Below are 25,917 nucleotides of genomic sequence, written 5' to 3'. Positions count from 1 at the left end.
ATATGTTGGGCCAAATAGTTTACAGTCAAGAATGTGGTGCTGGAAAAGCATAGCAGGTCAGGCAGCATTCAGATCTGCTGAGTGTTTTTTCCCAACAATTTGTATTTTTGTTTCAATTCCGATGTCACATTCTAAAGAAGAGTCACACCAGAGTTGAAATGTTAACTTCCACAGATACTAGGAGAAAGTCAGAAACTTATGCCTGAAACGTCGATTCTCCTGCTCCTCGGATGCTGCCTGACCTGCTGTGCTTTTCCAGCAACACACTCTCTTGACTCTAAGCTCCAGTATTCACCAAATAGTTAAAACTGCACACCCTCACTTTTGCAAGTTGCATCGAACGGATGCAGTCCGTCGGAGTCATGCTAGAAAAAAAAACAAAGCAATGCGGATGCTGGAAATTTAAAACAAAATCAACGCGCTGGAAAAACTTGGTAGGTCTGCGGTGAAAGCACCAGGGTTCGTGCTTTGACCCCCATTGAGGCTTTTCAGAACTTGGAGGGCTTTGTGTTTGTGGCCGGGGCTGCAAAGGCCGGGCTTGGAGATCCTCCGGACTGTAGGTGGCGCGGCACGTGGAGGCGATCGCGGCCCCCTCATCAGCACTGGTCCTCCGAGCCGCCAGGTGGCGGTGTCATTGGAGGACAGGGGGGGGGGGGCGGAAAGGGAGCGCAATGGCGGCCAGGGGCGGCCGGTGGCTACTCCGAGGGTTGAAACGCGGAGGCGGTGGCTTTGGGCACAGGTTCGTGTCCGGCTTCCTGAGCGGATCGCTGCTTGGCTCCGCCGGCTGTGCACTGGCCCTGCACTGGTACAGGGAGCGGCAGCAGGAGGAGGACCAGCGAGGTGAGGGGCCGACCGGCCGGGAATGGAGCCGCTCCAAGACTGTGTCTGGAGGGGGTGCAGGCAGAACCAATCCTGGATGTGGGGGGGGAATGGGAAAGTCCAATCCTGGATCGGGGGGGGGGGGGAATGGGAAAGTCCAATCCTGGATGGGGCGGGGGGGGGGGGGTTGGGCAGGTCCAATCCTGGATGGGGGGTGTGGGGTAATGGGCAGGTCCAATCCTGGATTGGGGGTGTGGGGTAATGGGCAGGTCCAATCCTGGATGGGGGGGGTGTGGGGTAATGGGCAGGTCCAATCCTGGATGGTGGGGGGTGTGGGGTAATGGGCAGGTCCAATCCTGGATTGGGGGTGTGGGGTAATGGGCAGGTCCAATCCTGGATGGGGGGGGTGTGGGGTAATGGGCAGGTCCAATCCTGGATGGGGAGGGGGGGGGGTTGGGCAGGTCCAATCCTGGATTGGGGGGAGGGGGGGGGTTGGGCAGGTCCAGTTCTGATTGGGGGGTCATGGGCAGGTCCAATCCTGGATGGGGGGTGTGGGGTAATGGGCATGTTCAGTCCTGGATGTGGGAGTGAGGTTGGTGGGTGTGATTTTGGGAAGGGGAGGGGGGCCGTCTCTAATTCTGGACATCGGGGTTGGGGTGATGTAGATATAACCCAATGTTTTACCTGAGGCCCTTTGACAATACTGTCAACCTGCCCAATATTCATTATTTATTCATTAATATTCACTCATGGGATGGACAAATTACCTGTCCCTAATTGCCCAGAGATTAAATAAGAGTCACATTTAGTAAAAAGTGAGGTCTGCAGATGCTGGAGTATCAGAGCTGAAAATGTGTTGCTGGTTAAAGCACAGCAGGTCAGGCAGCATCCAAGGAGCAGGAAATTCGACGTTTCGGACCAGAGCCTGATGAAGGGCTTTAGCCCGAAACGTCGAATTTCCTGCTCCTTGGATGCTGCCTGACCTGCTGTGCTTTAACCAGCAACACATTTTTAGCTCTGTGTCACGTTTAGGTCAGGCCAGGAAAGCAATCTTCTTCCCTAAAGCACATTAATGAACCAGATGATCATTGTCCTGGTCACCATTTCATGAACCACTTTTATAATTCAGATTTACTCACATTTAAGACCATAAGACATAGGAGTGGAAGTAAGGCCATTCGGCCCATCGAGTCCACTCCGACATTCAATCATGGCTGATGGGCACTTCAACTCCACTTACCCGCATTCTCCCCGTAGCCCTTAATTCCTTGCGACAGCAAGAATTTATCAATCTAATTTAAATCCCACCAACTGCCATGGTGGGGTTTGAGCCTGTCTTCCTAGAGAATTAACCAGGGCCTTCACACTGTTTTTGTTATTATTTACTGTCATGTGTATTCTTCACAAAATACAGTGAAGTGTGTGCTGACGCCGCACATAGGTGTCATTCACATTAACTTAGAATGAAATTTTAAAAAAAGTCCAACTTTTCCTTTTCTGCGACTATAATTTCCCTCCGTGCTACACCAGTCCACACCATGCTGCTGAGAGAGTGTCCCACTCTGCGCTACAGCAGCCCACGCCATGTCGCTGAGAGAGTGTCCCACTCTGCGCTACAGCAGCCCACGCCATGTCGCTGAGAGAGTGTCCCACTCTGCGCTACAGCAGCCCACGCCATGTCGCTGAGAGAGTGTCCCACTCTGTGCTACAGCAGCCCACGCCATGTCGCTGAGAGAGTGTCCCACTCTGCGCTACAGCAGCCCACGCCATGTCGCTGAGAGAGTGTCCCACTCTGTGCTACAGCAGCCCACGCCATGTCGCTGAGAGAGTGTCCCACTCTGCGCTACAGCAGCCCACGCCATGTCGCTGAGAGAGTGTCCCACTCTGTGCTACAGCAGCCCACGCCATGTCGCTGAGAGAGTGTCCTACTCTCTGCTACAGCAGCCCACGCCATGTCGCTGAGAGAGTGTCCTACTCTCTGCTACAGCAGCCCACGCCATGTCGCTGAGAGAGTGTCCTACTCTCTGCTACAGCAGCCCACGCCATGTCACTGAGAGAGTGTCCCACTCTGGCCTAAGCTAGCGCACGCCATGTCGCTGAGAGAGTGTCCCACTCTGGCCTAAGCTAGCCCACGCCATGTCACTGAGAGAGTGTCCCACTCTGTGCTACAGCAGCCCACGCCATGTCACTGAGAGAGTGTCACACTCTGTGCTACAGCAGCCCACGCCATGTCACTGAGAGAGTGTCCCACTCTGTGCTACAGCAGCCCACGCCATGTCACTGAGTGTCCCACTCTGTGCTACAGGAGCCCACGCCATGTCACTGAGAGAGTGTCCCACTCTGTGCTACAGCAGCCCACGCCATGTCACTGAGAGAGTGTCACACTCTGTGCTACAGCAGCCCACGCCATGTCACTGAGTGTCCCACTCTGTGCTACAGGAGCCCACGCCATGTCACTGAGAGAGTGTCCCACTCTGGCCTAAGCTAGCCCACGCCATGTCGCTGAGAGAATGTCCCACTCTGGCCTAAGCTAGCCCACGCCATGTCGCTGAGAGAATGTCCCACTCTGGCCTAAGCTAGCCCACGCCATGTCGCTGAGAGAGTGTCCCACTCTGGCCTAAGCTAGCCCACGCCATGTCGCTGAGAGAGTGTCCCACTCTGGCCTCAGCTAGCCCACGCCATGCTGCCACCAGAGGCCAACTCCACATGGAAGCGAAAGTCCCACTCCAGGTTTTACAGGCCCACTGACCGTCTCTGTAGCCATGCTACCCCCACTCCGATGCCCTTTAAGTTTAAGTGTGTTTCCTACTTAGCATCGAAACAAATAGTTTGTAGGTGCCTCAGGAGTTGTTTCCAGGTAAAACGTAGACACAAAAACGAAGGAACCTTGATGAGAGCCCAGTGATGTTATCATCCTGGTGTTTACGATTGATGAGGAGCTAAACTGGACTCACCATATAAATACTATGGCTACAAGAGCAAGTCAGAGATAAGAAATACTGCAGTGAGTAACTCACCTCCAAACACCCCAGAGCCTGTCCACCTACAAAGCACAAGTCAGGAGTGTGATGGACTACACCCCACTTACCTGGATGGGTGCAGTTCCAACAACACTCAAGAAGCTTGATGCCATCCAGGACAAAGCATCCTGCTGCATTGGCACTACTTCCACAAGCTTCCGTTCCCTCCACCACCGACACTCAGTAGCAGCAGTGTGTGCTATCTACAAGGTGCACTACAGATACTCAACAAGGATCCTCAGATAGCACCTTCCAAACCCACCTGGAAGGATAATTGTAGCAGATACATGGGAACACCACCTCTTGCACGTTCCTCTCTAAACCACTCACCATACTGACTTGGAAATCTATCTCCGTTCCTTCACTGTCGTTGGGTCAAAATCCTGGAATACTGTCCCACAGGGCATTGCTGAGTCTCCCTGTAACACTGCAGCTCACCCCCACCTTCTCAAGGGCAACTAGGAACAGGCAGTAAATGCTGGGCCAGCCAGTGATGCCCATGTTCTATGAGAGAATATTAAAAAAAACTTGAGCTCATGGATCATTCAAACTTGTGAATGGTGCTATAGAAATGCAAGTTATTTTTTGTTTAACTGTCAGCAAATGCAATTAATCCAACTTTAAAATGATTAAGTAGATAGAGGCCATGATCGAATGGCCTACTCTGTTCCTATGTCTTATGGTCTAAAGATATGTATTACACTGGTATGCCACTATCTCCAAGTGCACGTCATACACCACCCAGATATGGAAATATCTCTCCATTCCTTCAATGTTACATCGAAAATGTGGAACTCCATGTCTAAAAGGACTATGGCTGTGTCGTCCCATTTCCTACCTCGACTTCAGTCAAAGCAAAAAGCTCAGAGACACAGCTTGGTTTTGCCTCCTTCATCTTTATTCCGGGCCCTGGAGGGAAGAGAGAACGGTTGCCCATGTGCACAGAGACATGAGTTCTCGGTCTTCTCTGGGACAGCAGTTTCTCAATGAACTATATAGTCATTTTACAGGGAGGAGCATCAAGATAAGGCAACATACATATTAATTGGGTGACCGTTTTAATCAACGAGTATCAATAACAAAGACTAAGCCCTTTACTGTTATACAATGAATGTTCTTAACCTTGTTAATTGGATTCATACAGTGGATACTTTTCCCCTTGTTAACTGGCTTTGCATACTGAATGCTTCCAATATTGTGAACTAGATCTATGTAATGACTGCTTTTCTACCTTGTTAACCCATTACCCTTACCTCCAGTACCCCGTTGTTAACTGTAAGTGCTTATCTAATCTGAGTCATGCTCAGCTGAACCTCTTGTTTCACAAAACTGAAAACTTAACACTTCCCCTGCCAGCTTATACCCGATACACATTCTCAGCTGGAGCTGCAATACATGGACTAGGTTGGCTCATGGCTACCTTCTCAAGGGCACTCAGGGCTACGTGATAAACACTAGCCACATCTCCATGAATTAAGTTTAAAAATTGTCCTCTGCTCTGTTTAGCGCAGGTGAGACAACTGCAGGACGGCTAATAACCACATGAGAAAGCACATGCTCCATGAGCTCAAGTTTTTTTTTAATATTCTCTCATGGAACATGGGCATCACTGGCTGGCCCAGCATTTACTGCCTGTTCCTAGTTGCCCTTGAGAAGGCGGGGGTGAGCTGCAATGTTACAGGGAGACTCAGCAATGCCCTGAGGCACAGTATTCCAGGATTTTGACCAATGACAGTGAAGGAACGGTGAGTGGTTTAGAGAGGAACGTGCAAGAGGTGGTGTTCCCATGTATCTCCTACAATTGTCCTTCCAGGTGGGTTTGGAAGGTGCCACTCACTTGTACTCAATGTTAATACATCATTCAGAAGGCTCTGTTATCAGTGCACACAGTTTAGTAATAATACTTTATTAAAAGGCTGACTATCCAATGAACGTAAACAAAGTAATCAGTGCATATCTGTGCAGTACTAATGTCATTCTAGTTGTCAGTTGATTGACTTTATTTAAAAATTGTTGCAAGTTGTATTAATGTCTGCCTCATTTTTTTCAACCGATATTCACAACTGCTAACATCTCTCTTCACAGAGCATACAAAAGGTAGCCTGCTGGGAAAGTATGGCCTGCCTGTGATAGGCACGGATGTTCACTACTGCACCAATCACGTATCATCGTATGATCAGGCCAAGAGGACTCCTCGATGGGTTCTCGAACATATTACAAAAGAAAAGCTGCAAGGTACAGATTGTGAGGTCAGACCTCTTGATGTTCTTTGCCTGATGTTTGTGCTACTGTTCTAAGCCAGGAACTAATCATTCGCTAACCTTCTTCCTCACTCTCTATCTCTGCAAAGTCACTGTTTCATACAGCGTTTTCCTAAGGTGGGCAGATGATTCAAAACTCCAGGAGGGAGAGGTGCAAATGAAGCATAAAATGATTTCTGTCACCAGCCCGGTGGTTTAACAGGACAAATCGAGGATCAGGCTTGAATTGTGCACAATGTCAGTCTCCTTGTTTATGGAGGGTTATACTTGCATTGGGAACAGTTCAGGGATGGTTAGAATCATGGAATCCCGACCATGCAGAAAGAGGCCATTTGGCCAATCAAGTCTGCACCGACCCTCTGGAAAGCATCCCAACCAGACCCGGATCCCATCTATCCCTGAAACCATTCATTTACCATGTCTAATCCACCGTAACCTGCACTTCCCTGGACAGTCTGGGTGATTTAACATGCACATCTTTGGACTGTGGGAGGAAACGAGAACACCTGCAGGAATCCCACGCAGACACGGAGAATGTGCAAACTCTGCATAGTCACCAGAAGGTGGAATGTGGGAGGAAACTGGAGCACCCGGAGAACATGCAAACTCCACACAGACAGTCACCCGAGGCTGGAATCGAACCCGGGTGCCTGGCACTGTGAGGCAGCAGTGCTAACCACTGAGCCACCGTGCCACCTTCAATTTCATTTGCTTGGTGGAGCCTATGCTTGAGTTTAGGAGAATGAGAGGTGATATGATATTGAGGAGGCTTCACAGGGTAGATGCTGTGAAGATGTTTCCCCTCATTGAAAAATCTAGAGCTAGGAGATATAGTTTACAAATAATTTAATCTCTATTTAAGATAGAACATAGAGAACACAGAACAATGCAGCGCAGATCAGGCCCTTCGGCCCTCGATGTTGCGCCGACCTGGTGAACTATTCTCAGCTCGTTCCCCTACGCTATCCCATCACCATCCATGTGCTTATCTAAGGATTGTTTAAATCTCCCTAATGTGGCTGAGTTGACTACATTAGTAGGGCATTCCAAACCCTTACCACTGTCTGAGTAAAGAACCTGCCTCTGGAATCTGTCTTAAATCTATCACCCTTCAATTTGTAGTTCTGCCCCCTCGTACACACTGATGTCATCATCCTAGGAAAAAGACTTTCACTGTTCACCCTATCTAATCCACTGATCATCTTGTATGTCTCTATCAAATCCCCTCTTAGCCTTCTTCTTGCCAATGAGAACAGACCCAAGTCTCTCAGCCTTTCCTCATAAGACCTTCCCTCCAGACCAGGCAACATCCTGGTAAATCTCCTCTGCACCTTATCCAATACTTCCACATCCTTCCCGAAATATGGCAACCAGAACTGAACACAATATTCCAAGTGTGGCCGCACCAGCGTTTTGTATAGTTGCAGCATGATATTGCGGCTCCACAACTCAATCCCTCTACCAATGAAACGTAACACACCGTATGCCTTCTTAACAGTACTATCCACCTGGGTGGCAACCTTCAGGGATCTATGTACATGGACTCCAAGATCCCTCTGCACATCCAACTACCAAGAATCTTTCCATTGACCCAGTACTCTACCTTCCTGTTATTCTTCCCAAAGTGAATCACCTCACATTTAGCTGCATTGAACTCCATTTGCCACCTCTCAGCCCAATTCTGCAGTTTATCCAAGTCCCTCTGCAACCTGTAACATCCTTCCACACTGTCCACTACTCTACTGATTTTAGAGTCATCTGCAAATTTACTAATCCATCCACCGATACCTGTGTCTAAGTCATTTATAAAAATGTGAAACAGCAGTGGTCCCAAAACAGATCCTTGTGGCACACCACTAGTAACCGGACTCCAGACTGAATATTTTCCATCAACCACCACTCGCTGCCTTCTTTCAGAAAGCCAGTTTATAATCCAAACTGCTAATTCACCCTCAATTACATGCCTCTGCATTTTCTCCAACAGCCTACCATGTGGAACCTTATCAAAGGCTTTACTGAAGTCCATGTATACCACGTCAACTGCCCTACCCTCATCTACATGCTTGGTCACCTTCTCAAAAAAACTCATTGAGGTTTGTGAGACACGACCTGCCCTTGACGAAACCATGTTGACTATCTGAAATCAAATAAGGATTTTTTTTTCCCCAGTTGTCATTAGTCTTTGGGATTCCCTCCTCCAGAGAGGAGTGGATGCTGGATCACTGATCAAGTTTGACAGATTTTTGAATTTATAGAGAGTTCAAGGGTTTTGGGGAAGATGAATGAAGGCCAAACACAGACAAAAGAGCTGAACTCCAGAACTGAGACAGAGTCTTTTCCACACAGCTTAGTAATAACAAAACTCCCTCAGGAATAACAAAACATTCAAAGAGTAGAGCGCAGGAGACCATTTGGCCCAATGGGAATGTGCGGGTTCCTTTTGGAAAGCATTTCTGCATATTTTCAAGAACTTCTGCAGCTCCCTTTTGATGATGTTTGCACTATCCTGTCAGACAGAATTAATCAAAAAAAAGGCTTCTCCCGTTTCTTGCCTCTGGTTCTTCTGCCGATCACCCTAGATCTGTCCCCCTCTCGTTATCAAGGGCTCAGCAGCCATCTTCACCCCTTGTTGCTGAACTAGAGGTGTCGAGCTGGGCAGAATCTCCACCTTTTTGTTGTTGTTGTGTTTGATTTCTTGATTACTAATAGATCGCAGGAGGAAAACCTGAGGGGAGCTGACAGGTCCAGTGCTCCCGGTAAGAGTGTGCTCACTTTGGGATCTGTTTTGGCACAGGGGAAGCAGATCGGAAGCACTGCAAGTTTAAACCGGATCCCAACATACCGCTGCTGTTCAGTGCAATGAACGAAGACTATCTCCGCAGCGGGTGGAGCCGCGGTCACATGGCTCCTGCAGGAGACAACAAGTTCTCAACGGTAAAGAATAAAAAGACAATACCATTTTCTTAACGTGCATGTGAGTGTGGAAGGTAAAGAAACTCTTTGGAAGGGCTCACAGGAGCAGGCCCTTCAGCCCATCGAGCTTGCTTCACTGTTCAATGCAATCATGGCTGATCAGTACCTTTAACCCACCCCATTCCCATAACCCTGTACACCACTGATAATCAGAAATGTCTCAATCTCTACTTAAACATGCTCAAAGACTGAGCCTACAAAGTGTGGTAGGGAATTTTAGAGGTTTACATCCCTCCTGAGTTTAAAAAAAATTCTCCTAATCTTGGATGTAAGTGGCATGTCCCCTTATTTTTAAATTACTCCCTTAGTTTTAGAGTCCCTGAGGAAGGGAAGGATCTACTCTGTCTATCACGTTAAATATTTTGTACCTCTCAATGAGATCACTTCTCATTCTTTGAACCTGATGGAATACAGCCCCAGTTTGCCCAATATCTCTCCATAGGACCGTCCTGCCAGACCAGAAACAAGTCTCGTGTGCCTTCGTTGCTCTCCCTCCGTGACAGTGAGATCAAGAGACCGAAACTGCACACACTACTCCCTGTGCAATCTAACCTTGCTGCACCTGTGTGCCACCCTTCAGTGACTTACCCAGAAGGCCACTTAACTCTCTTTGTGCATCAGCACTTTCCAATCTCTCACCATTTATCACATACTCTGCACATCTGTGTCTCTGACCAAAGCAGATGACCTCACATTTTTCCACTACCTGAAGCTGTGATACATCTTTCTCATGACACACATTTCCACTTAGCTTTGTATCATCTGCAAAAACGGATATATTACCTTTGGTGCCCACCTTCATATCGTTGATGTATATTGTGAACAGCTGGGGTCCAAGTACTAATCTGTGAGGTACCCCACTCGTTACATCCTGCCAACATGAGAATGAGCCAATCATTCTTACTCCCTGTTTCTGTCCGTTAGCCAATCATTCACCCGTGCCAGTGAATTCCCTGCTATCCCATGTGCTTTATTTTTTCTAACCAGCCTCTCTTGAGGGATTTTATCAAAAGTCATCTGAAAATCTATGTTTCCTACATCCATTGGCTCTCCTGTGCAAAGTCCCAGCCAATATTTATCTGTTGCCTTGCGTCACTAAAAGATAATTACTTTAGCTAGCCAATATCACATTGCTGTTTCTGGGAACTTTTGTTTCTGGGAACTTACTGCTTGCAAAATGGCTTCCATTTTTTCTATATAATGACAGTGACTACACATCCAAAAGCACTTAAATCAGATGGCATTGGTTGGCTGAATTGGTTGTGAGCAATGCTGCTTCCTTCCCCCCCAGTGGGAGGTGATGGGAATGCAGCCTCAGCTGTTGGTGAGGTCAGACAAGGTCATCCTCTGCACATGCTCTGATCGCTGAACCGGCCGATTCTGGCAAAGCAAATCCTGCCGAACCCATGAGGTTGCCCCCTGCTGGAGGATGGGACGTATGTTGCTAACGTGGCGTTTGCAGAGTTGGTAGGACTCTGGAGCTTCTGAAAACGCATGGTGGGGAATTCCCTGCTCACCGTCAGTGTTGCCATTTGCTTTGATCACCAGCTAGGGCTTGCCACATGTCGAGGTTGATGGTGAGGGTTTCATGTCTCTTTTAACAGCTTCCTTGAATCAGATCTTGGGTACATTCCCACCTCAGTTTCTTCGCAAAAACTAACTCCCAGAACCATGGGAATAATGCCGTCTTCTAGTCTTGTGCCCCAGCCAGTTTTGATTAGCTCCTGTAAGCTCTGCATATTTGCCTGAGAATGGATTACTTTATTGATGACTTTGCCTTTCTATATGTTAACAAGAGGACATCATAGACACTGGGGACGAGCGTTATTGAGCCTTTGATCTTGGTAGATGTAGGTTTTACTGCATGTGGCAATGCGTAGAGGGTACACCTTCTCGAGTCCTCTTGATGGTTTCTGTTAGATGTTGCCTTTTCAGTGTGCATGCTGAATTTTTCTTCAGGTCAAAGGTAATCTGTCACTGGTAGATCTAAGGCAGCAGATTTTGCTGACTGATGGCTGTCTGATCACAGGCAGAGATGCAACACCCTGCCCGGTAAATATCGCTTTCCTCACAATGATGGCGAGGGAGGTGATGCCAGACATGGGACAGAGGATCCCTGAGGCTTTGCAGCTCATCTTCTACCTGAGCAACTAATATAGTATCATCAACATCGAAATGTTCTCTGATCAAGGCTTACAGCAACTCTGTCTTCTCTTTCCATCTTGATAGCTTGGGGAGTTTGCTTTCTGATTAAACGTGGGGCTTCTCTCCTTCCAACGATTGATTGATCGGTGTCACATGTACAGTGAAAAGTGTTGTTTTGCATGTATACAGGCAGATCATACCAGGCAAAATGCAGCAGGGTAGCAGGACAGAGTGCAGGATACAGTATTACAGCCACAGAGAAGGTGCAGAGCGAGAGATCAGAATTAACATTTGAGAGGTCCATTCAAACGTCAGATAACAGTGGGGACGAACTTCAGTAAGGCATTCGACAAGGTTCCCCATGGGAGACTGGATAGGAAGGTTAGATCTCATGGAATACAGTGAGAACTAGCCATTTGGATACAGAACTGGCTCAAAAGGTAGAAGACAGAGGGTGGTGGTGGAGGGTTGTTTTTCAGACTGGAGGCCTGTGACCAGTGGAGTGCCACAAGGATCGGTGCTGGGTCCACTACTTTTCATCATTTACATAAATGATTTGGATGTGAGCCTAAAAGGTTTAGTTATTAAGTTTGCAGAAGATACCAAAATTGGAGGTGTAGTGGACAGCGAAGAGGGTAATCTCAGATTATAACGGGATCTTAACCAGATGGGCCAATGGGCTGAGAAGTGGCAGATGGAGTTTAATTCAGATAAATGTGAGATGCTGCATTTTGGGAAAGCAAATCTTAGCAGGACTTATACACTTAGTGTAGGTTCATAGCTCTTTGAAAGTGGAGTCACAGGTAGATAGAATAGTGAAGAAGGCATTTGGTATGCTTTCCTTTATTGGTCAGAGTATTGAGTACAGGAGTTGGGAGATCATGTTGCGGCTGTACACGACATTGGTTAGAACATTGCTGGAATATTGCATGCAATTCTGGTCTCCTTCCTACTGGAAAGATGTTATGAAACTCGAAAGAGTTTAGAAAAGATTTACAAGGATGTTGCCAGGGTTGAAGGATCTGACCTACAGGGAGAGGCTGAACAGGCTGGGGCTGTTTTCCCTGGAGCGTTGGAGGCTGAGGGGTGACCTTATAGAGGTTTATAAAATCATGAGGGACATGAATAGGGTAAATAGACAAAATCTTTTCCCTGGGGTCGGGGAATCCAGAACTAGAGGGTATAGATTTAGGGTGAGAGGGGAAAGATATAAAAGAGACCTAAGAGGCAACCTTTTCGCACAGAAGATGGTGCATGTATAGAATGAGCTGCCACAGGAAGTGGTGGAGGCTGGTACAATTGCAACATTTAAAAGGGTTTGGAAGGATATGGGCCAGGTGCTGGCAGGTGGGACTAGATTGGGTTGGGATATCTGGTCAGCAGGGACGAGTTCCCTGGTGTACATCTTTATGACTCTAAGCAGTTCTTGAATCTATTTATACATCTATTCAAACTGTTATGTTTTCTGCTTGATGGAAGATATTGGAAGAGAGTATAACCAGGGTGGATAGGAGTTTTGATGAAGTGGTTGCTTTCCTGAGGTATGTTTCACCTCATTCCTTAGAAAAATGCCATTCCTGTTAACAAATAGACTGTGCAAACCTGTAGAATTCTAACAGGACAAGACAGGATAAATGTTGGAAGGATGCTCCTGATGCCCAGGGAGTCCAGAACTAGGAGTTACAGTTTAATGATCCGGGGAAAGGCCACTAATGACTGAGATGAGAAATTCCATTACCCAGCCTGTGGAATACGCTGCCACAGAAAGCAATTGAGATCAAAAGACGGAATATTTTCCAGAAGGATCTAGATATAGTTCTTAGGGCTAAAGGGATCATAGAGTATGGGGTGAAAGTGTGATCAAGGATGCGGAGTTTGACAATCAGCCATGGTCATGTTGAATGTTAAAGTGAATTGAATGTCTGAAATAAGATGGGGCAATATGATGTGGTGGTCAGTAACCACTCGCTAATGAGTATGATTGTCCACTGAGGAACCTCCGTGTCACTGGTCATGGGTTCTGTGGTCCTCGTGTAGCTGATGAGCCTGAGCCTAGTACCACATGTTTGGCAGCTGTTTCCAGGAGGTCGAAGTGGCCCTTGGCCTTGAGATCGCTGGCATTCCTTTCTCCGGCTCCTTTCCTTTCCTTCCTCCTCCTGCCGACGGGTGTGCTCAAAGAATTCATTGTGAAGTCTCCTCTGAGTTTGTATCTTCTGAATGAGAATCTCTTTTCTCTCTCAGACTGATATAAATGTTTCCTTGTCAACGTGGAATGGCCTTCCATCCATTGATTCCCACTGCCTTAGGGATGCAACCAACATAAAGCAATGACATCCATGTTCCATTTCTTGAGCGAGGCCTTCAGCGAGTCTTTGAAACTTCTTCCATTGTCCTGCTCTTGTTAGTTCCTTCCTTGAGCTGGGGGAGGAAGATTCACTGTGGTAGTCGCAGCCCAGCCTGGTATTGATGCTAGTGCAAGCTGATGACAGTACCACTAACATCAGTACTAATTCACTGATGTTAGTACACTTGTCCTCCCAGTTGATACAGATTAACCTTCTCACCCAGCAAGGGCCCAGAGATGGCACCTGGACGCGAGCAAGTGTCAGAGTGATATAGAAGACTGGGAAGGGCTACTCCCTTATATACCAGGAACTTGGTTTCAGCGGAGATGTCATCCTTGGGCATCCAAAGGAGGGGCTCACCGACTGGATGCTGCAATGCATCACCACCTCGATGTCAGCCTGAGATGAAAGGGAGTGTGCCAGTAAAGGGGCAGCATGGTGGCTCAGTGGTTAGCACCGCTGCCTCACAGCGCCAGGGACCCAGTTTCATTTCCAGCCTCGGGCTCCCGTCTGTGTGGGTTTCCTTCAGGTGCTCTGGTATCGTCCCAGAGATGTGCAGGTTAGGGTGGATTGGCCAGGCTAAATTGCCCATTGTGCCCCGGGATATACAGGCTGAGTGGTTTAGCCCTGGGAAATGCAGAGTTACAGGGAGAGGGTGGGTTTGGTTGGGGTGCTGGTCGGAGGGTTGGTGTGGACTCAATGGACCGAACGGCCTGCTTCCACATTGTAGGGATTCTGTAATTCTATGTCCACCTTTGGGAGGATTTGTCCATCTTAATGGAGGGATGAACTGGCACTTGCACTGGGACAGGTTGTTAAAGGGTTTGAGGCTGAGACCAGTTCTTTGGTTCGCTTCCACAAGGGCGTTAAGTGAGGATTCTCTTCGGAGAGTGCGGAGGTGACATTGTCTATGACTCACCTGCAAACCGAAGTTCCCTGAGGGTGGTCATTTCCAACGAGAAGGTTGCTGTTGTAACAATTACTGGTCACAAGATGGCAGTGTTGAAACAGTGAGTAACCCATTCCACCGCTCCTTAGTCCCCAGGTTAGTCACAATGAAGCACTGACCCACACAGCAAAGGGCGACAGGGCTGAGGAACTGATTGTCGCTTATTCAGTTGTTTTTGTGGATGTTAGGATGACACTGCCTTATTAAAATTTTTATCCATGTTCTTAAAGTTCTCCATGGCCTCACACCCCCCCTCCCTATCTTGTTAACCTCCTCCAGACCTGCAACTTTCCAGTAATTGGCACAGTCTGATCCCAGCATTGATTGTCCCTGATTTTAATTACTCACTAACCATTACCTTCTGGAATGCCCTTTCATTCCCAGCATGCCTACACCTGAGACAAGGTTTTTCACCATCTGCCCTCTATGTCTAGTGTGAGGAGGATGAGAGATAAGAGGACCTCGTGTCTATAACTGGACATTAGAATTATAGAGTACAGGTTCACTAACTCCCTACTAGACTAGCAAACTGAGCACTGCTCCCTGCAAAGTGGGAACAGTGTGCAGTCAAATCCCATTATAAATATCGGAAACCACAGTGATGTGAGGCATGAGCTGGTTTTGATAGATTAGATTAGATTACTTACAGTGTGGAAACAGGCCCTTCGGCCCAACAAGTCCACACCAACCCGCCGAAGCGCAACCCACCCATACCCCTACATTTACCCCTTACCTAACACTACGGGCAACTTAGCATGGCCAATTCACCTGACCCGCACATCTTTGGACTGTGGGAGGAAACCGGAGCACCCGGAGGAAACCCACGAAGACACGGGGAGAATGTGCAAACTCCACACAGTCAGTCACCTGAGGCGGGAAATGAACCCGGGTCTCTGGCGCTGTGAGGCAGCAGTGCTAACCACTGTGCCACCGTGCCGCCCACAAATTAGTGGAAACCACAGTGATAGATTAGCGAGTGCTACTTAAAGGGATGATGGTGGAAAGGCAGTGACAGGCAGTTAAAGAACACCTGGGAAATCTGCAGCAATTTCCATTCCTGTCTGGCACAAAAATAAAATGGGAACGATAACCATGGCTGACAGGGAAAGTTAGGGAGAATGTTAAATCCAAGGAAAGGGCATACAAATTGACCCAGTGAAAAAGTAGCAGATCTGAGGATTGGGAACAGTTTTATTTCAACAAAGGAGGACAAAATGATCAATTAATACAAGAGTCATAGAGATGTACAGCATGGAAACAGACCCTTCGGTCCAACCTGTCCACGCCGGCAGATATCCCAACCCAATCTAGTCCCACCCACCAGCAGCCAGCCCATATTCCTCCAAACCCTTCCTATTCATATACCCATCCAAATGCCTCTTAAATGTAGCAATTGTACCAGCCTCCACCACTTCCTCTGGCAGCTCATTCCATACACAGACCACCCTCTGTGTGAAAGGTTTGTCCATTAGATCCCTTTTATATCTTTCCCCTCTCACCCTAAACCTATGCCCTCTAGTTCTGGACTCCCCGACCCCAGGGAAAAGATTTTGTCTATTTATCTTATCCATGCCCCTCATAATTTTGTAAACCTCTATAAGGTCACCCTTCAGCCTCTGTCGCTCCAGGGAAAACAGCCCCAGCCCGTTCAGCCTCCCCTATAGCTCAAATCCTCCAACCCTGCCAACATCCTTGTAAATCTTTTCTGAACCCTTTCAAGTTTCACAACATATCTCTGAGAGGAAGGAGACCAGAATTGCACACAATGTTCCAACAGTGGCCTAACCAATGTCCTGTACAGAAAAAGAACGGGAAGTGACGTCACCACTGGATATGACATCACCAACCCAAAGAAACCCAAACATATAAATAGAAAGCAGCAACTATCAGCAGTGCTTCACCCGTAGGCCCACTGAAGATGTTACCTAATACGGTGACGAAACGTCTGGAAATGAATCTTCCAGCTCAGCGAGCAAACCTACATCTAGAACCTCAACCTGAGCTACAAATCTTCGCAAAACTCGCTAAGTAGCTAATGTAAGCCCACGAGTTTAAAAAAAGGAGGTAAGGAGAAAATGAAATTATGGACCAGTTAGCCTGACATCAGAAGTAGGATTTTGCTGGCGCCCATCATAGAAAATTTAACAGCAGAACACTTGCAGAGAAGTGGATAGTGTCAGCGTAGATTTTTGAAAGGGAGATTATTCTTGACATTCTACTGGAGGTTTTTGAACGGGTAGAGTTGATGACAGGGTTTCAGTGGATGGTTTATTTGTTCAGAAGGCTTTTGATAGGTTCCCCCTTGAGCGATTAGCACCGAGTTAGTGAGATGTACAGTACGGAATCAGACCCTCCATTCTAACTTATCCATGCTGATCAGGTATCCTAAATTAATCCAGTCCCATTTGCCAGCATTTAGCCCATATCCCTCTAAACCCTTCCTATTCATATACCCATCCAGATGCCTTTTAAATGTTGTAATTGTACCAGCGTCTACCACTTCCTCTGGCAGCTCATTCCAGATGCACACCACCCTCTGTGTCAAAAAATTGCCCCTTAGATCCCTTTAAAATCATTCCCCTCTCACCTTAAACCTGTGCTGTTTAGTTTTAGGCTCCCCTATCCTTGGAAAAAGACTTTGGCTACTCACCCTATCCATGCCTCTCATGATTTTATAAACCTCAATAAGGTCACCTCTCAGCCTGCAACCCTCCAGGGATACCAACCCTCGCCTATTCAGCCTCTCCGTATAGCTCAAACATCCTTATAAATCTTTTCTGAACCCTTTCAAGTTTCATAAAATCTTTCCTATAGCAGGGGTGCCAGAATTGAATGCAGTCTTCCAAGAGTGGCCTGACCAATGTCCTGTACAGCCACAACATGACCTTCCAACTCCTATACACCATGCTCTGACCAATAAAGGTAAACCTGTAAAAATAAAGTACATGGGATTGGGAGTAGTGTACTGACATGGACAGAGAACTGACTGGCAGACAGGAAACCGAGAAGGAAGAAATGGGTCCTTTTCCCAGTGGCTGCCAGTGACCGGTGGGGTACTACAGGGAGCAGTGCGTGGATCGCAGCTATTCACTGTGCCTGTTCATGATTTGGATGTGGGAACTAAATATAATCTTTCCAAATTTGCAGATGACACAAAGCATGATGGGAGGGTGAGCTGTGAGGAGGATGCAGAGATGCTTTAGTGTGGTTTGGTCAAGTTGAATAAGTTGGTAAGTGTTTGAAGGATGACGTTTAATGTGGATAAGTGTGAGGTTATCCGCTATGGTAGCAGGTGAGGTGATGGCCGCGACTGATAATCCAGGAACCCAGATAATGTTCTGTGGACCTGGGTTTGAATCCTGCCATGGCAGATGGTAAAATTTGAACATAATACAAATCTGGAATTAACAGCCTAATGATGACCATGAATCCATTGTCGATTGTCGGAAAAACCCATCTGGTTCACTCATGCCCTTTAGAGAAGGAAATTGCCATCCTTACCTGGTCTGGCCTCCATGTGACACCAGACCCACAGCAATGTGGCTGACTCTTAAATGCCTTCTGGGCAATTAGGGATGGGCAATAAATGAATGGGCAGTCAGCGATGCCCTCATCCCATGGAGGAATAAAAAAACCCAGCAAGACAGATTATTATCTGATTGGCAATAAAGTAAGAAAGAATGAGACCAGTTTGCCCTTGTGCAGCAGACATGGAAAGTAACCATGCAGGTGCAGCAGGTGGTGAAGGTGGCAGAACGTATGTTGGCCTTCACAGGGAGAGGATTGGCGTCCATGAGCACGATTGTCTTGCTGCAATCATACAGGACCTTGGTGAGACCATACCTTGAGGATTGTGTACTGTTTTGGCCTCCTTACCTGAGGAAAGATGCTCTGGCAATGGATGGAGTGCAAAGAATGTTTACCAGAGTGATTCCTGGGATGGTAGGACTGAAGAGAGACTGAATTGGTTAGGACTATATTGACTGAAGTTCAGAAGAGCAAAAGGACCATTGTAGAAACCTAGAAAAGTCTAGGAGGGATGTGCCTGATGACCAGGAGTCCTGAATTAGGCATCATAGTTTGAAGATATGGGACAGGCCATTTAGGATGAGATGAGGGAAATGTCTTCACCCAGAGAGTGGGGAACCTTTGGAATTCACTGTCACAGAAAGCAGTTGAGGCCAAAACATTGAATATTTTTAAGAAAGAGTTGGGTAAAGTACTTGGGGGCTCAAGGGATCAAGAGGTATGGGGAGAAAATAAAAACAGGGCCCTGAGTTGGATGGTCAGCCTTGATCATATTAAATGGCAGAGCAAGTTCGAAGGGCTGAGTGGCCTTCTGCTCCTTTAACTATTTTCTATGTTGAGTTTTGTCTTTAAGTCTAGTGATTAGTTTGTATTAAAAGTAACCAGTGCCGTTGTGTCAGTTTTGGTTCAAACATTCATGTTTACTACTCTCGAATGGAATTAACCTTAGTTAATTAACAAAGAAAGCTGAATGGTAAGATTTTAAAAAGTTTATTTATTCATTTTGTGGGATGTGAGCATTGCTAGCTGGGCCCAGCATTTCTTATCCGTCCCTAGTTGCCCCTTGAGAAGGTGGGGGTGGGCTGCCTTCTTGAACCGCTGAAGCCCACCTGCTGTGGGTTCACCCACAATGACCTTAGGGAGGGAATTCTAGGATTTTGACTCCGTGACAGTGAAGGGACAGTGATATATTTCCAAGTCAGGAACATGTATGTGGTGGTGTTCCCATGTATCTGCTGTCCTTGTCCTTCTAGATGGAAATGGTCGTGGGTTTTGAAGTTGCTGTCTGAGGATCTTTGGTGAATTTCTGCTGTGTATCTGGTAAATAGTACACACTGCTGCTACTGAGCGCTGGTGGTAGAGGGAGTGGATGTTTGTGGATGTGGTGCCAATTAAGTGGGCTGCTTTGTCCCGCTTAATGGTGTCAAGCTCCTTGAGTGGTGTTGGGCAAATGGGGAGTATTCCATCACACTCCTGACTTGTGCCCTTGCATATGGTGGACAGGCTTTGAGGAGTCAGGAGGTGACTTACTCATTGCAGTACTCCTAGCCTCTAATCTGTTCTTGTAACTCCTGCATTTATATGATGAATCCAGTTGAGATGGAGAGAAGATCATTGATGAAGCAGCTGAAGATGGTTGGGCCAAGGACACTCCCCTGAGGAACTCCTGCGGAGATGTCCTGGAGCTGAGATGACTGATCTCCCACAATCACAACCATCTTTCTATATGTCAAGTATGACCCCAACCATTGGGAGAGTTTGCCCCCCCGATACCCATCGATTACAGTTTTGCCTGGGCTCCTTGATGCCACACTCGGTCGAATACAGCCTTGATGTCAAGGGCTGTCACTCTCACCCCTCCCCTGGAAGTCAGCTCTTTTGTCCATGTTTGACCCAAGGCTGTAATGAGGTCAGGAGCTGAGTGGCCCTGGCAGAACCCAAACTGGGTATCACTGTGAGTTATTACTGAGCAGGTGCTGCTTGGTAGCACAGTTGGTGACACTTTCCACCACTTTACTGGTGGTCACCAGTAGACTGATGGGGTGGGAATTGGCCGGGTTAAATTGTCCTGCTTTTTATGTACAGGACATACTTGGCAGTTTACCACAGTATCAGGTAGATGCCAGTGTTGAAACTGTATTGGAACAGCTTGGCTAGAGGAGTGGCACGTTCTGAAGCACAAATCTTCAATATTACTGCTGGAATGTTGTCCGAGCCCGTAGCCTTTGCAGTATCCAGGGCCTCCAACCATTTCTTGATGTCATGTGGACTGAATCAAAATGGCTGAAGACTGGGATCTGTAATGCTGGGGACCACTGGAGGAGGCCATGATGGATCATTCACTCGGCACTTCTGGCTGAAGATTGCTGCAAAAGCTTCAGCCTTACCTTTTGTCCTGATGTGCTGGGCTCTTCCATCATTGAGAATGCAGATATTTCTGTTGTCTTCTCCCCCAGTGAGTTGTTTAATTGTCCACCACCATTCACGACTAGATGTGGCAGAACTGCAAAGCTTAGATCTGATCTGTTGGTTGTGGGATCGCTTCGCTCTGTCTATCACTTGCTGCTTATATTGTTCAACGTACAAGTAGTCCTGTTTGGGGGCTTCACCAGGTTGACCCCTCATCTTCAGGTTTGCCTGGTGCTGCTCCTGGCATGCCCTCCTGCACTCTCCATTGAACCAGGGTTGATCCCCTGGCGTGACGGTAATGGTTGAGTGGGGGATATGCCGGGCCATGAGGTTACAGACTGTGCTGGAGTACAGTTCTGCTGCTGTTGATGGCCCACAGCACCTCATGGATTGCTAGATCTGTTCAAAGTCTGCCCCATTCAGCATGGTGTGAATACCATACAACATGATGGATGTTATTCTTAATGTGAAGGTGGGATGTCACCTCCACAAGACTGTGCAGTGGTCGCTCCTACCGATCCTGTCATGGACAGATGCAGCTGCAGCCGGCAGATTGGTAAGAATAGGGTCAGGTATGTTTTTCCCTCTTGTTAGTTCCCTCACTACCTGCCACAGACCCAGTCTAGCAGCTGTGTCCTTTAGGACCTGACCAAGGTCAGCCACTCTTGGTGATGGACATTGAAATCCCCCACCTGGAGTACATTTTGATGGTTACACTGTGAAGAGGAATCGACGGTAGCCTGATTGGCTCCTGTTCCTCTCAAACAAGTTTGCAAAGCTCTTGTCCTTTACATTGAAGTTGATTATAATCCAATGCTGTGTTTTTTCTCCCTCCTCCTATAGCAAGCCATGGCCGAAACATTCTACCTGTCCAACATTGTGCCTCAGAATTATGAAAACAATGCAGGCTTCTGGAACAGGTGAGAGCCCAGATTCCTCAAATTCGAACCCTGTGCTGATGCCTAATAAATCTCAGAGTAGCAGCTTTCATCTCTCTCCTCATGGCATCCTGTACTTTGAGCCTGAACGCAGTTAATTCTTGGCCGCCTTCTAGTATCGTGGCCCAGTTAGATCTAGGCACTGACTGTTAACAGGCCTGTTGAGCCAGGAGGGCGTCACCTGTGTGTGAGAGTGGGTGTGCATGAGTGTGAGGGAATATATGTGTGTGTGTGAGCGTGTGTGTGAGCGCACGTGTGAGTGTGTGTATGTGTGAATGAGAGAGGGTCTGTGTTTGTGAGTGTGTGTGTATGGTGCAGTGGGGTCACCTGTAGTGTGACATGAACCCAAGGTCCCAGTTGAGGCCCTCCTTGTGGGTACCGAGCTGGGCTATCAGCCTCTGCTTGGTAGCTCTGTGTTGTTGTGTGTGTCCCAAAGTCTGTTTTGGAGGACGTTCACCTGAAGGTCAGAGGCTGAATGGAGGGAGTGGGGGGGGGGGTTCTTTGAAAGCTTGTGATTTCAAATAAACTTGTTGGACCATAACCCGGTGTTGTGTGATGTTTGCCTTTGTTCACCCCAGTCCATCACCATCATCTCCAATCCTGGTTAAACAGGATTTCCCTTTCACAAAAACATGCTATCTCTTCCCAATTACTTTGTTTTTCAAAGTACCCAGAACCTTAGTAGTCAGTAGGAACTTGGGACCATTGGGCTTTTGTTTCTCCCAGTGCAACTGCAGGCAGAGTGTAAAACCCCACCTTTCAATTGGCAGTGTCCTGTGCTGGTTAATAGCCTCAGGTCCCCGTGTCCAATATAAATGGGCCACGTGACCCTTTGAATAGCTAATTAGACGTTGTCAAAATTAAAACCAGTGGAATTATAGAAACTTGGGTTCAGGAGCAAGTCATCCGGCCCTTGCTGCCTACTCCATGACTGATTTGGTTGTGGTCTCGGCTCCACTTCTCTGTCCACCACCTCCCATATCCCTCGACTCCTTTAACTGCAGGAGACATAAAGCTGGTGAGGGGCCACAAATCAGAGATGAGTGGTGTTTTGTTTTAAACAGGGATGGGGGTAATTATATGGAGGTCAGTACAATGATCACTGTTTTTTCTTATAAATATTCATGAGCTGGGCTTGGGTATACAAAGCCTGATCTCAAAGTTTGCGGATGAAACATAGAAGGCATAGAAACTGGGAGTAAGATAGGCCATTTGGCCCTTCGAACCCACTTCACAAAGAGTCAGCAAAGGCATGGGCTGGCACGGTGGCTCAATGCTAGGGACCTAGGTTCAATTCCACCCTCGTGCGACTGTCTGTGTGGAGTTAGCTCATCTCCCCGTGTCTGCGTGGGTTTCCTCCAGATGCTTCGGTTTCCTCCCACAGTCCAACGATGTGCAGGTCAGGTGGATTAGCCATGCTCTATTACCCAGAGTACCCGGGGATGTGTAGGCCAAATGGGTTAGCCAAGGGAAGTGCAGTGTTAAAGGGTAGGGGGATGTGACTGTGTGGAATGCTGTTCGGAAGGTCATTGTGGACTCAGTGGATTAAAGGGCCTGCTTTCACACAGTCGGGATTTTATAATAGACAAATTGTTCCAGTCCTGTATTATTCTTTGAGTTTGAGCAGCTCTTTGGATTTTCCCAGCTCACTGAACACTGATATCTTTAAGGGAATCTGTTTATGACATAGGCTTAATGACTTGATTGTGATGCAAAGTTGACGGAACAATGACTTGGGGTAAATATAGTGTATATCATACAGGTTTCTGATGTTTGGTCTCCAACAAATATATAGAGTTTGTGATATATTTAGCACATTTTCTAGCATTGTGGAGTGAACAGTCACATATATAAACATTAGTGCTGTGTGATGCCTGGCAAAAAATATCAGACAATTAAAACATACAAAATGCTGTCTTGAAGAGCCAGGAAATTCTTGCATTGAATAGTTTTAATGTTAAGAACTTAATGGCATACACCAAATGGGCTCACATGCACACTCGCTCCACATTCTATCATCTGTTCTGTTCTTTCCAGCTCTCCATTTGTCTCATCATCTACTCCCTGCCTAATGCCTTCTCCAAATCCCGTTCAACAGACATCCCAAAACCTCTGACTGCTGACCTACAGTTCCCAATTAGGAAATACCACACCTTCAGAATTCCTTTCCATGTATTCCAGCTCTCACCATGTCTTCATTACTGGATTAGTGGTGCTGGAAGAGCACAGCAGTTCAGGCAGCATCCAACGAGCAGCGAAATCGACATTTCGGGCAAAAGCCCTTCATGTGTCTTCATTCCTTCCTCTGCCTATTAGTTCCTCTAGCCCAACAACTGGCTGAGATCACTTGTCTCTGATTTTAATGCTTCCATCATTATGGCTATCATTGCCATGGTTTGCAGCTTTGGAATTTCCTCACTAAAACGCTCTCTCTCTCTGTCACATACACGCTCCCTCTCGTGCTCTCTCTCTCTCGTGTGCTCTCTCTCTCTCTCTCTCTCTCTCTCTCTCTCTCTCGCTCTCGCATTCTCTCTCTCTCACACTCTCTCTCTTCCCCCCAAACAACCCTTAAATCGCCTCTTTAAACCCTCCCTCTTGGTCTGCAGTGTACCGCTTTAGATAATTTGATGTCAAATCTTTTCTGATGGTATTCCTGTACCTTGATTCTGTTGAATTCATGTTTTTGTGTACTACTTTTATATGTGGGAAAACATTTCCTTCAACACATGACCCAGATGTTTGTAGTCCAGGCAACAAGACAGCATTTACTGCTGACAAAATTCATTCTGTATGTATGTGGCCACACCCATGTCATTATCATGGAATCGGTTTGCTTCTGATCAGGGCAGGATGGTTGTGTTTGTTTCTCTCTTGTCATTAATCGGACAACTGCTGATCTCCCACATCAGAGCCAAAATGTGAATGACTTTTGTTCCAGACTTATAAGGGAAGCTAGACAGTATGAGCTCAGTTGGTTAACTCTTAATCTTCCTTTTTGCTGCCTGAGTTGCTCAGTTAATGGGCTTTGGAAGTTTACAGATGATAAATTGGGATCTTATTCTTGGGGTTTGTGTATGGTACACTCATATTATACAATAATAGCTCACCAGGGGGCCATTTAGTCCATTATGTCTATAATGGCACTTCGAAATATTGTCTCAGCCTCCTCTGCTGTTTCCTCTGCCACCTTCACATTTTCCTCTACAACTATTATTCCGTTTCCACTTTGAATGAAAGTTCCTTGTGAATCTGTCTTCACCCCCCGCCCCCTCCCTGCCAGGCTGTGCTTTCCAGATCATTGTACAGTTAAAACTTTCAGACCTCTGTTGGTTCTTTTGACAGCTATTTCTGTCCCTTGGTCACTGAACTTCTTACGAGAAGAAGCACTTTCTCTCTGTTTATTGCTTCAGAAGTCCTAGAATCATAGAATCCCTGCAATTGGTCCTCGTGATCTTCGTCATCATTGTTAAAATCTTTAGCCCTCCCTGCCTCAGAGACACCAATCACATCTTCTCTGATCGCTCCACATCACGGGAGTCCTGTGCCTCTAGCACTCTGTCAGTAAATCTCCTGCTCCCACCATGAATACCGCTAGGCTTAGATGACATCCTGCAGGGTACGGAAGGAGAGCTATATTGTCTGAGATACCTGCCATTAAATGAAGAGTTACTCCCGACTCCTTATGCCCTGCAGTATGAAGGGAATCATTGAACCACAACAGTGTGGAAGCAGGCCATCTGGACCACACCCAGCCTCTGAAAGAGATTTACACCTAGACTCATCACTCTACCCTATCCCTGTATTTCCCATGGCTAATCTATTAGCCTTCACATCCCCGGACACTATGGGCAATTTAGCATAACCAATCCACCTGAGCTGCACACCTTTGGATTATGGAGCACCCGGAGAAAACAATGGGGAGGGGGGTTGGGGGGTGGCCGGGGGGGGTCAAAACTCCACACAGACAGTCGCCTGAGGGGTGGATTTTAACCCGGGTCCATGGCGCTGTGAGGCAGCAGTGCTAACCACTGAGCCACCGTGCCACCCCCATGCCTGGTTCGGGCGTCAGGTAAGTTGATCGCTACAGAAGATTGACCTGATTCTCAACTTCCGTTACAAGGTCCCACATTCTGGATTCATGGGGATAGGAGCTCAAATCCCCGCCAGGCTGCCCAGCAAAAAGGTCACTGGCTATTGAGCGTGGTGGTGTCGTGTTTATGTTGCCGAATGAGGTATCCAGAGAGCATCAATTTCAAATCCCACTTTGATATTTGTGTTTGATTATAAAGCAGTCAACTTTTTAATTCAGTCAAGGCCAGCAATTCTTGCCCAGCCTTCCATGAGCTGCCACAGTGCTGTCCAGGGGTACATTCCAGGATTTTGATTCCACAGCTGTGAAGGAATGGCAGCATCGTTCCACATCAGGATGGGATTTATATTGGAGGGGGAGCCTGCAGGCAGTGCCTGATGTCCTTGTTCCTCTGGGTGGCCGAGTTTGCAGCTTTGAAATACTGAAACAGCAAGCTGGCA

At 47.2% G+C, this 25,917-nt stretch overlaps 1 protein-coding gene across 1 annotated transcript in view; it reads left to right on the top strand.

Annotated features, from left to right (window-relative positions):
• Positions 1–664: 664 nt before the first annotated feature.
• The window catches only part of LOC132814275 (nuclease EXOG, mitochondrial-like), a 49,959-nt gene continuing 24,706 nt past the window's right edge, over positions 665–25,917 (top strand). Inside the window, exons 1-4 of the mRNA XM_060823461.1 lie at positions 665–840; positions 5,925–6,074; positions 8,895–9,034; positions 21,293–21,369. Coding sequence (XP_060679444.1) covers positions 672–840; positions 5,925–6,074; positions 8,895–9,034; positions 21,293–21,369 — 536 coding nt within the window. The 5' untranslated portion in view covers positions 665–671. The remainder of the gene's footprint in view (positions 841–5,924; positions 6,075–8,894; positions 9,035–21,292; positions 21,370–25,917) is intronic.

Source organism: Hemiscyllium ocellatum, unplaced genomic scaffold (genome assembly GCF_020745735.1).
Source record: "Hemiscyllium ocellatum isolate sHemOce1 unplaced genomic scaffold, sHemOce1.pat.X.cur. scaffold_780_pat_ctg1, whole genome shotgun sequence".
In the NCBI taxonomy this organism is placed as follows: Eukaryota; Metazoa; Chordata; class Chondrichthyes; order Orectolobiformes; family Hemiscylliidae; genus Hemiscyllium; species Hemiscyllium ocellatum.
This window is presented reverse-complemented; position numbering and strand designations above follow the sequence as displayed.